Source organism: Leptonychotes weddellii, chromosome 6, assembly GCF_054177405.1.
Source record: "Leptonychotes weddellii isolate Sample4059 chromosome 6, ASM5417740v2, whole genome shotgun sequence".
Classification (NCBI taxonomy): domain Eukaryota; kingdom Metazoa; phylum Chordata; class Mammalia; order Carnivora; family Phocidae; genus Leptonychotes; species Leptonychotes weddellii.
Window position 1 is genome coordinate 24,522,229 of NC_138374.1, and position 12,293 is coordinate 24,534,521.

The window sequence follows — 12,293 nt, forward strand, 5'->3', positions numbered from 1 at the left end:
TGGGCCGGGCGCGAGGGATGCGTTCGGAAAGAGGCTGAAGGTGTGTGTTTGGGTCCCTGCGAGGGCGTGTTTGCGGAGAGGGGCTGTTTGTGTTGGCGAGGAGTGTGTGTTTGTGTTTGCAGGAGGCGAGGGCGAGGGTGAGGGTGTGTGTGTGTGTGTGTGCGTGCGTGTGTTTGCGGAGTGTGGGGGCGGCCGGGAAAGGTGGCCGGGCTGTCACTCAGCGATCAGGTTGACAGGCGCTCCCTCATCAGGGCTGGGGAGCTCTGATTGCAGATTCGAGGAAACAAAATAGCAATTGTAATTACGGGGCTTTGATAAGATAAAGGAAGGAGCGAGCTGGCCGGGAAGGGAGCAAGCGAGGGAGGGAGAGAGTGGCTTGCTGGGGCCCCGACGGAATATTTGCATCTGTCACTCACCGGGTGTGCCGGGGCGGTGCCGGCGCCCTACGTGAGGGGGTCCCCATCTGCTCCCTCCCCCCTCCCCCCCCACCACAAGACATAGACTTTTGGGGAGATGAGAAGAATCTCTAAAACTGATGAGGGTTCATTTCGGGGGAAGTTCTCAAAATGTAAAGGAATTCTGTCCTATAGAAAGGCCCCTTGATAGAGGTTAAAGTGTATACTAAAACCTTGACCTCCACACTTTTAGATCCCAGGACGCCCATCTCTTCTGGGGAGTGGGTTAAGATCATTGAGGCTCAGCTCAGGGACTTCAGAACCAGGGTTGTGGGAGCTCCAGAACCAGGGTTGGACCTGAGTCAGATGCTCTCTGGCCTCCATCCCCACCCCAGGGAAGGGCTGGTGCCCAGAGTGACTCCAGTTGTGGCTCCAAGACTATGCACGCTGAGCATGGGCTAGACTGCCCTGACTCTGGCCTGGGTCCTGCTCCACGCTGTTCTCATCAGACTGTTTTCAGAGGGCTGAGTCCCCAGTGGGGAGAAGGCCCTTCCCACCCTCTGCTCTCCATCTCTCCACTCACTCATTCATTCATGCACACAAATAAACATTTTCAGGGGCCTACTATGTGCAGGGCATGCGTTTAAGATGGTGAGCATCCTGCCTGATTGCAGCAGTACAGCTGGGGGGTGGAGACTCGGCAAGCAGCCTGCAGGCCTCTAAGACAGAGGACAGTAAGGAAAAGAGCTGGTTTGGGCTGTGGGCACCAGAGCCAACCTCACCTGTCTCCCTTCTAATGGGCTCACCTCTTAGTGGGGTTGAGAGGAGACAGTGCAAGTCCAGCCTTTAGCAAATACGAGTGCTCAATAAATAGTGGTGCTTATGATTATTATCCGAAGGCAAGTCTTCCTGGGGAAGCCACTCCTGGGCTGAGGTCTAAAGTCTCAGCCAGCTTCTTCATTGTTCATTCATCAAATGCCAACTGCAGAACAACCCTGCCCAGGCCAGTGCCATGAGCTGCAAGTTCCGATCTAAAAGACGTGGTCCTTGCCTGGAGGTCTGTGTGTGCAAGAGCCAGAAGAGTGAACAGACTCCTGGAGCGGGGGGTGGGGGGACACGGGACAGGAAGGCTCAGGGAGTCTCCTTCTCTGAGGAGGGATGAGGTCTTGAGACAAGTCCTCTGACTGTTCTCCCATCTATGCATTGCTCAGTGTTAGCATTATGGCTGGGAGTAGGAACAGGTGGGGCATCGGGACAGGTGAAGCACGGAGAGAGGGAAGGTAGGCAGAACTTGATTGTACTGCTGGGCAAGGACCTGCCTACTGCCCCTGGCCTAATAGCTTCCCAGGACCACCCCAACCCCTCCAGTCCAACCCCCAAGGACATGGGGTGCCAGTGGGGCAGGGGAGGTCGTGGGTGGATGCGGCAGCTGGGTAGGGCATCAGTGGCTCAAGCTGCTCCTCAGAAATGTCAGTCCCAGGGCGTCTCTGCCCACCCAAGCTGCTGTCAAAGAAGCACCATGGCTCAGGGTTTCCAGAAGCCTCTGGGGGGAAGCAATGAGGGGCTGGGAGAGGCTTGGACACTACTTCCTTCAGGGACCCCCCCCCCATGCTTGACACAAAGCACCAGTCCACGTCTAGTCCAGTAGGTGTGTAAATGCCTCAGTGCACAAATACTGAGGCTCAGAGAGGAAAAGGCAAGGCGGCCTGGACCTGAGTCTCTTCTCCAGGAAAAGCAGCTCACAGTCGTTATTTTTGCCCCCTCCGCCTGCTGCTCTGGGAGGGCGGCAGCGACTATAGGTCCTGCCAGGGACCCACAAGGGTGGCTCATGGTGCCTCTCAAGCTTCAGGTTAGTGTGTGGGGGACGGACGCAGGAGTGAAGGTGATAGTAAGGGAGGGGACATTCCTCGCTCTCAGGGTCTTTTTGGAGACGGGGCGAGACAGAAGAGACCCGCAGCAAGGGTTACTCAGCAGAAAGGCGGGGGTGGGGGTTCGGGTCCCCGTCGCAGGGAGCGCACAGCCATTCCCTCCCGCGTCAGCGGCCACTTCCAGGGGACACACAGGGCCGAAGCACACAGTAGGTGGCTCAGAGACCCGCCGCCTAGTCTGAGGCATAAGCGGACCCGGCCCCACGGTGGAGACTTGGCACCTTCCGACCCCGGCGCACCCGCGGTCCAAGAAGCCCAAGCCCGAGGCGCCCCCCCACCCCCCATCCCCGCGGGTCCAGACCCCTAGAGCGCGCAAGGGGTCAGCCCCGGGATGGGGGGGAGGCGTCCCCACCGGCCGCCCCCCGCCCCTCCCGCGGTCCTCAGACCCCTCCCCTAGCCCAGACCCCCAATCCCAGACCCGCCGGCCGCCCCGCCCCGGTCCGCCCCGCCCCCGCCCCGGGCTGCGTCCGGGCCCCAGCTCCCAGCCGGGGGCTGCGGGCTCCGGCCGCCCGCCCCGCGCTCCCCCCTCGCGCCCGGTGCGGCGCCCCCCGCCCCTACCCCTCCCCCTCCCTTCCCACCTACCCACCCACCCTGCCGGCCCGTTACCCTCCCGCCCGCTCCGGCTCCTGAGCAGCCAGCGGCCACCGGCTCCGGCAGCGGCGCAGAGCCACTCGGCACGGCGCGGCGCGGCGAGCTCGACATTCCACGGGACCCGCGGAGCCGCGTCCGGACCGCCGCCCGCCTCCCGCGCTCCAGCCTTCCTCGGCCGCCGCCGCCCTCGGCTCGTCCGTCGCGGCCGCCCGCGGGCCGGCGCGATCCCGCCGGGGTTCTCGGTGCTCCCCGGGCCGCGCGCCATGGGCAGCCCCCGCTCGGCGCTGAGCTGCCTGTGAGTACGGCCGCAGCCCCCGCGTCCCCGCCGGGCCCGCGCCGCCGCGCCCTCTCCGCTCACCCCGCGCCCTCTCTCTCCCGCCCGCTTTTGTCTCCCACAGGCTGTTGCACTTGCTGGTTCTCTGCCTCCAAGCCCAGGTAAGGCGCACTGCGCGGCGGCGGGGCCCGGGCGGGCCGGCGGGGGCCGCCGGTTGGCAAGGTCGGACAGGGGCCCGAGGACCGACCCTGCGGCCAGCGCGGCAGGGCTGGAAGGAACCTCAGGATTCCAGCCCCGCACTTGCCCTAGGAGGGAGCTAGGGAACAGAGAGGGAGCGCCCCGCCTAAGGTCACACAGCTGGTGTGCGGCGAGGCTCGAACCCAAGGTTTCGGACTCCAGTGCTGTCTCCCGCGCATCCTAGCCACCCCTAACCTGGGGTGGATAGGGAGCTCGAGGGGCAGCCACACCTGGCTGCCGAGGAAGGGGGGAGCTGGGGCCTGGGAGCGTTCGTTGTCAGAAGTCCCGGTGACCGCCGCAGGGACTCTCTCCGCGGCTCTCTGGGGAGACTTGTGGCGGGTCTGGCCGAAAGATCAGGTGCCTAGGCTCTCTGCGCTCTCAACATTTGCTCCGTAAATTTGTCTTTATAAATGTCAGGGGTCGGGCAGCGCTGTCTCCCTACTTACAAGCGCCCTGCTTTTCTAGGAAGGCGTGGTGGTGCGTGGGGGTTGGGGGGGGCGGCGGCGCTGGGCAGGGAGCTTGCTTCCCTGATCCTGGCCAGGAGTCCCAAGGTGTTTCCCAACAGGTAGGTCCAGATCGTTCCATCCTTGCTAGGCTGGGTCTGCCCGACTTTCCTGGGTTGGGTGTTGTGGCCCGAGCTGGCATGTTGGGGGGACCACCCAGCCCCTGCCGGCGGCCTGGGGTAGTGGAGGCGCGTGCAGGGCGATGGGGGCCACTCGGGCCCCTGGGCAGAGTAGCATTATAATGGCGTGTTGTGTATTTTTCAATTTCCTAAAGGTAACTGTTCAGTCCTCACCTAATTTTACACAGCATGTGAGGGAGCAGAGCCTGGTGACGGATCAGCTCAGCCGCCGCCTCATCCGGACCTACCAGCTCTACAGCCGCACCAGCGGGAAGCACGTGCAGGTCCTGGCCAACAAGCGCATCAACGCCATGGCAGAAGACGGGGACCCCTTCGGTAAGGCGAGCTGCACCGGGCAGGGTGAAGGTAGACTGTAGAACATGCCCTCCTTCCCCTGGCTGGCCTGCCCTGCCCGGACCCGCCCGCCCCAACTGTGCCGGCCAGAGGCCTCTCCAGCTCAGAGGGAAGGAGTTAAGGCAAAAAAGCATCTTGGGGGTCAGCTGGAGAAGAGAGGGCTAGGAAGGGGACCCTGGGGAGTACTTGGCCCACAGGTACCCCTTCCCTGCCCAGCAAATGAATGAATCCAGGAGTCTCCCTTTCCACCTCCACCATTCACACACCCCTCCCCAGGTGCAGGTGGAGACAGAGGGTTCTGCAGGAGGGGCCACAGGTTTAAGGGAAGCGCTTGAAAGAGGATATGTCACCAGGGTCCAGAAAAGGAGAGTTGGGAAAGAGAAGGGAGAAAAATCCCCACCCCACCCCCAGCCCTTCCAGTTTGTGCAGGGGGTGCCACAAACCTTTAAATATTTTGATCAGAAGGGCCAACTGCACATAGGCACTGGGCTTGGGAAGGGGCCCTTTCCACTCCACTGACCCAGGAACCCAGGTGGTGGTCGGAACCGGGCTCCTGACTCCTCATGGGGTGGTGAGTCCAGGGAGCTACTGCAGGGCAGAGAGGCTGAGGACTGATTGATTTCTAAAACATTCAATATTCCTGCCTTGAAACCAGGCCAATTTCCAGAGTCCTGGACGTACCAAGAGAAAAGCAAGCCCTCTGGGCGGCTGGTGTTGTTTTTAGAGAGCGATTATTGTGAGTTTAAAAACCTTTAAATAATGACCAAGTTAAACAAGCATGAAAGGAGAGGGGAAGACTCTATTAAAATGTAATAAAAAGGTGAGGCATTTTAAGAGCTAAGAAGAAAAATGAAGAATGATATAAAACAGAAAAAGAACGAGCCTTTTTTCAGATGTGGAGTTTGAAAGGAGTTGCAAGTCTGTAAATGTTAAAAAAGAGGTTCAAGATTGTTCTCTATGAATCTCTGGAGAGACCCCCGCGTCTGGCAGAGCGATTAAAACTCTTCTTACTTTCACCTTTTTTAACATTTCCTGAATACTTTCTCCTCTTCTCGAGCCAGTTTGGGGGATCGAGTATGTCTCACTGCATTTTTTCTGCATCGACGTAGCTGACTTCCCTTCAAAGCTGGAGAAGGAGACATAATTTTCCCGGGATAAATCTGTCACTGGGGTGGAAGAATAGGTTTGAAAATGTTAAGCTTTTCAAAAGGCCGTTCGGGAAAGCCGCCGCAAACTGCGGCCCCAGCTCCCCAGCTCCATCCAGGAAGGGGAGTGGGGGCTCTCAGTGGAGAGGGTGGGGGGCGGCCTGCCCGGTGGCCGAGCTCCCCCGCTGGGCTGGCAGGGCCAGCCTGCCGTCCCTTTGTCCCTCCAAACTGGCTGCTTGCTGCCCTTCTCAGCTTCCAAGGAAAGGGAACGAATGCTTAGCTCCTCCTGGGTTTACTCCACTGGAGCAAATGGTCCAGCATCCTTGGGTTTTGGGGAGGGAAGAAGAGGCTACGCTGGCCATGGCGGAGCTCATCTTCAGACCTCAGAAGTCTGATGCCCACTTCTGTCCTTAAAAGTGTAGGAAGCTTTCCAGGTTCCCTGATCCCTGCCTGCCAGGCAGGAGTGGGAGCTGGAGGGCCCACGAGCAGAGGCGTAGGGTGTGCAGCTGGGACAGTATGAGTCTGGGGGAGAATAGCAGAGAGGTCCGAGTTGCTTCCCTGCGGGTCCCAGGAAGGAAGAGAGGGATTGTTCCAGCCCCGTCTGCCCCATTTGGCCGGAATCCTCAGAGTGGGATCCTCTCGCCCCTTCTCCCGTCAGTGTCCCTCCTGGCCCTAGCAGCAGTGACTCCTTGCTCTGGAAGGCAGATCAGGAGAGGGATGAGCAGACTGGCTGGGTCCAAGAGGAGGTGGGTGGGAGGGGAGGTGACAGCTGCATTTCCCTGGCTGACTTGGAGCCAGACTGGAGAGTTGGCCATTGGGTCCCAGCTCTGTGCTTATGTGAAGGGGTGGGGGGCAGTCACAGGCTGGGCAGTGAGGGCTGCCTTGCTGACCTTGGTACCCATCCCCCCCATTAATTTTGGGGACAAAGAAGGCGCTGCCTTGTTAGTGCAGGCTGGGAGACAGCTCTGGGAGTTGCAGAACTGCTTTCTCAAGGAGGGAAAAGGAGTAGAGAGGACAGGAGACCCAGCCCCTCCTGTCCTATTCCCAACAGCTAAGTCAGCCCTCATTCCCTTCTTGGGGACAGCCTCAAAGGGAGGAATTACACAGGGACGAGACAGGGACCAGGACTTCTGTGGCAAGGTGGCTGTCTGAGGGGAGGGCACAGGGGAAGAAGGCACAGAATTCAGCTCCCTGTCTCATCAGCTTTCCAGACTGAGAGGCAAGCATGCCTGATTTTCTCCCCTCCTCACCCACAGAAAGTGTTTGGTCACTGGGGTGAGAAGCCCAGCTGTGATGGGGGTTGAGAGAGAAAAGACTATTTGAGTCATGGCTTTCTGGACACTGGGGCTGGGGACAGTGGTGACTGGGAAGCGTGGAGAAGAGCAGAAGCCTCCTGGCTGGGGTCTGAGGTTCTGGGGAAGCAGCTGGTTGTGCTCAGGCTGCGTGTGTAGGGAGAGTGGTCCGCATGCCCGTCAGAGCAGGGGTGGGGGGGGTGGCCAAGGCTGTGAGTTAGAACCCGAGGTGTCAGAAACGGGAGAGAGTGCTTTTAGGTTTCGCCTCAGAACTCATGTCACTGCTGCACCCCAGAAGTTTCTAGTGGTCTGTGAGGCATGTGCACATACTGCTTTGAGTTTGAAGGATTCCCAGAGATCTTCTGATGAGAGTAGAACTCTAGTCATGAAGCCTTGACATGGAAGTCAGTACTGTCCGGTTTTAGACGAGGGTCTGTTCAGTTTGATGGCTCCAAGATTCCTCTGCAGAATCCAGTTTGTGCTTCATGATCTTGTCCATCCCCCTGTGTACCGCCAGGTGAGGGGCCTGAGGCCCAGGAAGGGGACGTGATCTTTCCCAATGTCGCACAGCATATCGGCAGCTGGGCTGGGGCTGGAGCCCACGTCTTGGGTACCTGCTCTTGGAGCAGTTGCTGCTGGGATGTGACAGGTCTGAGGGTCAGCTGGGGTGAAGATGTGGTACAGTGGGGGTCAGGGCGCTTCCAATAACCATCCCCCCACCTTCCCTGACAGCAAAGCTCATTGTGGAGACAGATACCTTTGGGAGCCGTGTTCGAGTCCGAGGAGCTGAGACTGGCCTCTACATCTGCATGAATAAGAAGGGGAAGCTGATCGCCAAGGTGAGGCCCCAGAAGGAATGGAGGGTCCCTGGGGCCTGGGGAGGGGCCTGGGCTGGCAGAGCTCCTCCAGGATCCCAGAGAGACACAGGGCCACCTTGGGGTTACCTAATGACTGGGTGGGGGTGGGGGAGGTGAGAGAGAAGGAAACTGCTTGAGAGATGAAAAGCTATAAAGGCCAAGGAGGAAGAAGGAAGGCTAGGGAAGGGGCTGGTGGGGGGGTTGGTAAATTCCATATATCTTTTTAACAAATCGCCAAATTGCTTTGCTATTATGTCCAATTACATGGTACCAGCATTTGGAATGTTCGGTAAGCCGCAGGCCCAGCCCCTCAGCCGAGCTCTGAAATGGCCCCATTAGTCACGGCTCTTCTCCAGCCTCAAGCTCCCTGCTTCCTGGGCTCCGCGTCTCCCCGAAGGCCTCCCCTCCCCCATGGGGTGGCTGCCCTGGGGCCCCTGGGGTCCTGAGGGGCGGGGGGGCGGGGGGGCGGGGGGGATGTGTGGTGCAGCTGGGGAAACGGGTGCGAGCCGCTCGGCCAGACTGGTGGGCAGGAGGCCAGGGCAGGCAGGGTCTGGGCCCCCTCTCTGGCCCTCTGTGTTGGGGCCCAGCCCCTCCGGAGACAGCCATGTGTCACTGCTGCCCGGGAGGACAGGAAGTTGCCGGGTGGGCTGCGGCTTGTGAGGGATTAGAGAGCGGGTGCCCGGGCGGGGGTGGGGCTGTCGCTCGTGCCCACCCTGCCATCTGCTGGGGTGCCCACCTGCTGTCTGGGGCCGCCTGCCCTCTGCCTCTGCTGGGGTGGGGGTGGGGTGGGGGTGCGGCTCGGGCCAGAGCCCAGTAACGCCCGCGTCTGGCCCCCCTACCTGCAGAGCAACGGCAAGGGCAAGGACTGCGTGTTCACGGAGATCGTGCTGGAGAACAACTACACGGCCCTGCAGAACGCCAAGTACGAAGGCTGGTACATGGCCTTCACACGCAAGGGCCGGCCCCGCAAGGGCTCCAAGACGCGGCAGCACCAGCGCGAGGTCCACTTCATGAAGCGGCTGCCCCGCGGCCACCACACCACGGAGCAGAGCCTGCGCTTCGAGTTCCTCAACTACCCGCCCTTCACGCGCAGCCTGCGCGGCAGCCAGAGGACTTGGGCCCCGGAGCCCCGGTAGGCGCGGCCGCCCTCCCCGCCGCGCGGCGCCGCTGCTCGCGGGGGAGCACAGAGAAACTCCGGGAGCCGAGGTCCGCGCTGCTGAAGGCTGGGGAGGAGCTGGGGGAGCCCCGGGTTCTAGCCTTTGATAATTGTTTGCCGTTGGGTTTTTTGTTGTTGTTGTTGTTTTGTTTTGTTTTGTTTTTTTAAACAAAAGAGAGGCTCTATTTTTGTATTCCATTTGGCTGTGGTGTCTGTCTTCTTCACTTTCGGGAAGGCCAGCAGTGGCCTCGACTGGGATTCTGGCGGGGTTCTCTCCGGGTCGGGGGGCTTTTCCAGGCCAGCAGAGGTGCTCCTGAGCTCCCGGCGCCTGCAGAACAAGCTGGCTGGGCAGCCGGGAGCCCACTCCCCCCCACACCCAGGCGGGGGCAGGGAGGAAAGGGTGGGGACTTAGAGCAGGTTTTTTAAGGCTGGGTGTGGGGAGGGGGTGGATGTGTATTAGTTGTTATTAAATGACTGAAATATTTATTTAACTTGCATATTAAAAATGTGTGTTGGAGAGCAAGTCCTGTGGGGGTCGGCCCCTCCCCCTTCCCCAGCTGCCGGGGCGGCCCTAACCCTAACCAGCTCCCACTGGAGCTTCCCTCCAGCCTGACTTAGGACCTGTGCCTGTCATTGTTATGGAAGGGCTCTCCTGATGGGACAGAAGCAGGGAAAGGGGCAAGAAGAGGCTCTTAGCTGGTCCTGGGAGCTCTCAGACCAGGACCTCCTCGCTCCTTGGGGGAGTCATTGCCAACACTTCCCCTAGCCACCTCTAGGGCAGAAAAGAGGGCTCTGCTCGGACCAGAGCTGCTTTCATGGTTTCAGTGAATCTTTATTTTTATTTTTTTAATATTTTATTTATTTATTTGTCCGGGGGGGGGCGGGGAGTGGCAGGCAGAGGGAGAGGGAGAAGCAGGCCCCTGCTGAGTGAGGAGCCTGATGTGGGACTCGACCCCAGGACCCTGGGATCATGGCCTGAGCCGAAGGCAGATGCTTAACGGACTCAGCCGCCCAAGCGCCCCTCAATGAATCTTTAAAAAGTGCCTCTGTGTGTGTGTCTAGATCTGTGCGGAGGGCAGGCTGGAGATGCCAGAGCTGGTGCTTTCTGAGTATCAGGCTCCAGCGGATGAAAGAAAAGCAGCTGCCAGGGCCCAAGGTGGGGTTACGCTGGAGGGCAGACCGCCAAGACTGGTGCTGGTGACTGAGACACGGAGCGGCGCTGACGTTTGAAGCTCTGGTTAGAGAGCTGTGAGTGGAAGTTGCTGAGCTTGGGTGCTGCGCCAGGGCCCAGGGACCATGGCCCTGGGAGAGGCTGCCGACCCTGGAGAGATGGGGCCCAGAGGGAGAGGAGCTGGGCAGGGGACCAGGAGGGAAGTTCACGGGTGGAGAGCAGGACTCAGATTCTGGCCCCGGAGGAGAAGCAACAGCTCATGGGTCAGAAGGACTGGCCCAAGACGGACCTGCTGTGGAGGAAGGAAGCCCAGGCCGCACTAGGGCGATGATGGAGCAGGTCACGGTGTGGGCACAAGGGCTGGCCTGTGGTGGGCAGAGAGCTGTGTGTTTGGATGTGGGCTGGAGAGCCAGGCATCACAGCACATCGAGGGACAGCCCAAGCCCAGAGGCAGCAGGTCTCCTGAGGGCAGAGCTGGCCCCGTCTTTATAACTGAGGCCTCCCATTCTGGCCGTTTCTGCTGCCTTCTTTTGACAGCGCAGCTACCAGGCCAATCCAGAAACCTCTTCCCTCTGGGCCTCTGTTCCTCGGCACTTCCTTGGAGTGGGGGGCACCCCAAGGCTTCCTAACCACGTGGGCCTCTCAGAGCTGAAGCCGCAGGTTCCAGGGTCAGGCCATCCAGGTGGACCAGGAGCTCCATGACTCAAGGGGAAGCCTTGGAGGAGAGAGGCTGGGGATACCCTGGGCTCTGGCCATGCCACCTCCTCTGGCTTGCTATGGGGGTGAGGGGCTCTGGAGAGAGGAGGTGTCTCCCAGGCGCATAGACACCGGGGATGTGGGGAGGGGCTCTAGACATCTCTGTTCCAGCTCCCCCAGCTCTTAGTGCCTCCTCCTCTGCTCCATCCCCTCCCCTCCCCCTTTAATTAATTCTGGGTGAGCAGCCTGGCTTTATTGTGCAAGGAGCTCGGGTCTCACTGTGGGAAAAGTCACACCTTCTGAGCAGCTTCTGATGCCATGCAAATGAAGAGACCGTCCAGGAAACGCTTTCATCTGCACGGCCGCCTGTCCAGCCCCCAGCCCAGTAATTGCCCACATTTCATTTGTTTGAGAGCAATTCCTGGGGGAAGCCATAGGGTAGGAGGGAGTCTGGGGTGGGGGTGGAATGTCAGGCTCTCCCTGCCTGTGATCCTGGCCACGGAGCGGCGGCTGGTCACTGGCTAGGCCAAAGCCATTCCTGCAGCCCCCCGGGGCCAGGGACGCTTGAGTTCTCTGGCGTGGTGGATGGAACTGTGCCGTGGTGGCCGTGAGGGAGAAGCGGTGGGCTGTCCGCAGAGCCAGACCTGCCTTACAGAGAGGAGGGAGATGCCTGGTGGTGGTGGCTGGGGGCAGCGGAGAGGTGGCTGGGAGGTGGGGGTCCTCGAGGCTGCCCAGGGCTTTGGGAAGGGCTGACTTCTGGCAGGACCCCGGGCCGGGGACCCATGCGAACAGAGCCCAGAGCGGTGGGGCCAGGCTGGGCTAGAGCACCCACCACCTTGTTTATCTTCGCCTTGCCGCCTCCATAGAGCCCTCGCTAATGGGGTTTTACAGCCCACTCAAGCTGCAACTGGCCAAGAATCAATCATTACCGGCACTTAGTGGTTTGATAGTTAACAGCCTGAACTGAAGCCAAACTGGTTGTTAACTGTGATAACAACTGATTTCAAGGGGTTATTGCCGGCCCAATATGCTCAGTCCATTTATTTCGGGGAAAACAAGCAGGGAGCCGTGGCAAGGCCCAGAAAAGGGAGGAAGACTGGGCTCTTCTCAGCCAAAAGGTCTGCCGCTCTGCCCTAGAGTGGGCGCTGGCTGTGAGGGCCCTGGGGTCCACCTGAGGCCTGTGGCAGGCTTGACCTCCCAGGACTCCCTGAGGACCTGCCTGCAGGCCCAGGGGACCCACACAGAAGGCCTTCTCTTCAGTGCTTACCTCATCCTGATCCCCCCTCCTTTTCTTCTAGCAGTACTGCCCATGAGACCTTCACTGGGACCGACCCGCCATGAGGAGGAAGCAGGCCTAGTGGCCAGGCCTCCGCTGGTCCCCACCCAGAGGGTGGAGCTGGACCCCCTCACTCATCCCTCCCTCCCCCAGGCCTCCCAGAACCCTGCCAACTCCAAACTAGAACCTTGTCTTCCATTTCAAGGCCAGCGAAGACTCCACCCAAGCCTTGATGAGAAAGAATGAGTGAGGGCTCTCTCCTCTCACTCCACCAGGTTCTGTCCAACCCTTCCTTCTAC

The 12,293-nt window shown here is 60.2% G+C and overlaps 1 protein-coding gene across 3 annotated transcripts; it reads left to right on the plus strand.

Moving 5' to 3' along the window:
* The first annotated feature begins 3,177 nt into the window (after positions 1 to 3,177).
* FGF8 (fibroblast growth factor 8) lies at positions 3,178 to 8,831 on the plus strand. 3 transcript variants are annotated; one of them, XM_006731097.3, is made up of 5 exons: positions 3,178 to 3,209; positions 3,313 to 3,349; positions 4,203 to 4,383; positions 7,571 to 7,677; positions 8,541 to 8,831. In XM_006731097.3, exons 1-5 carry the CDS (start codon positions 3,178 to 3,180, stop codon positions 8,829 to 8,831), a joined length of 648 nt encoding a protein of 215 aa, XP_006731160.2. The 3 variants fall into 3 exon arrangements, with proteins under 3 accessions (XP_006731160.2, XP_081679244.1, XP_081679243.1); XM_081823118.1 differs by having other exon boundaries at positions 4,236 to 4,383; XM_081823117.1 differs by lacking the exons at positions 3,178 to 3,209; positions 3,313 to 3,349 and having other exon boundaries at positions 4,045 to 4,383.
* Positions 8,832 to 12,293: the final 3,462 nt, after the last annotated feature.

Excerpts from the sequence above, each read along its gene's own strand:
- FGF8 (XM_081823117.1), top strand. The coding sequence starts at position 4,131 with ATGGGGGCCACTCGGGCCCCTGGGCAGAGTAGCATTATAATGGCGTGT. Across the intron at positions 4,384-7,570 it reads AGAAGACGGGGACCCCTTCG|CAAAGCTCATTGTGGAGACA; the intron begins GTAAGGCGAGCT and ends CTTCCCTGACAG. Across the intron at positions 7,678-8,540 it reads AGGGGAAGCTGATCGCCAAG|AGCAACGGCAAGGGCAAGGA; the intron begins GTGAGGCCCCAG and ends CCCTACCTGCAG.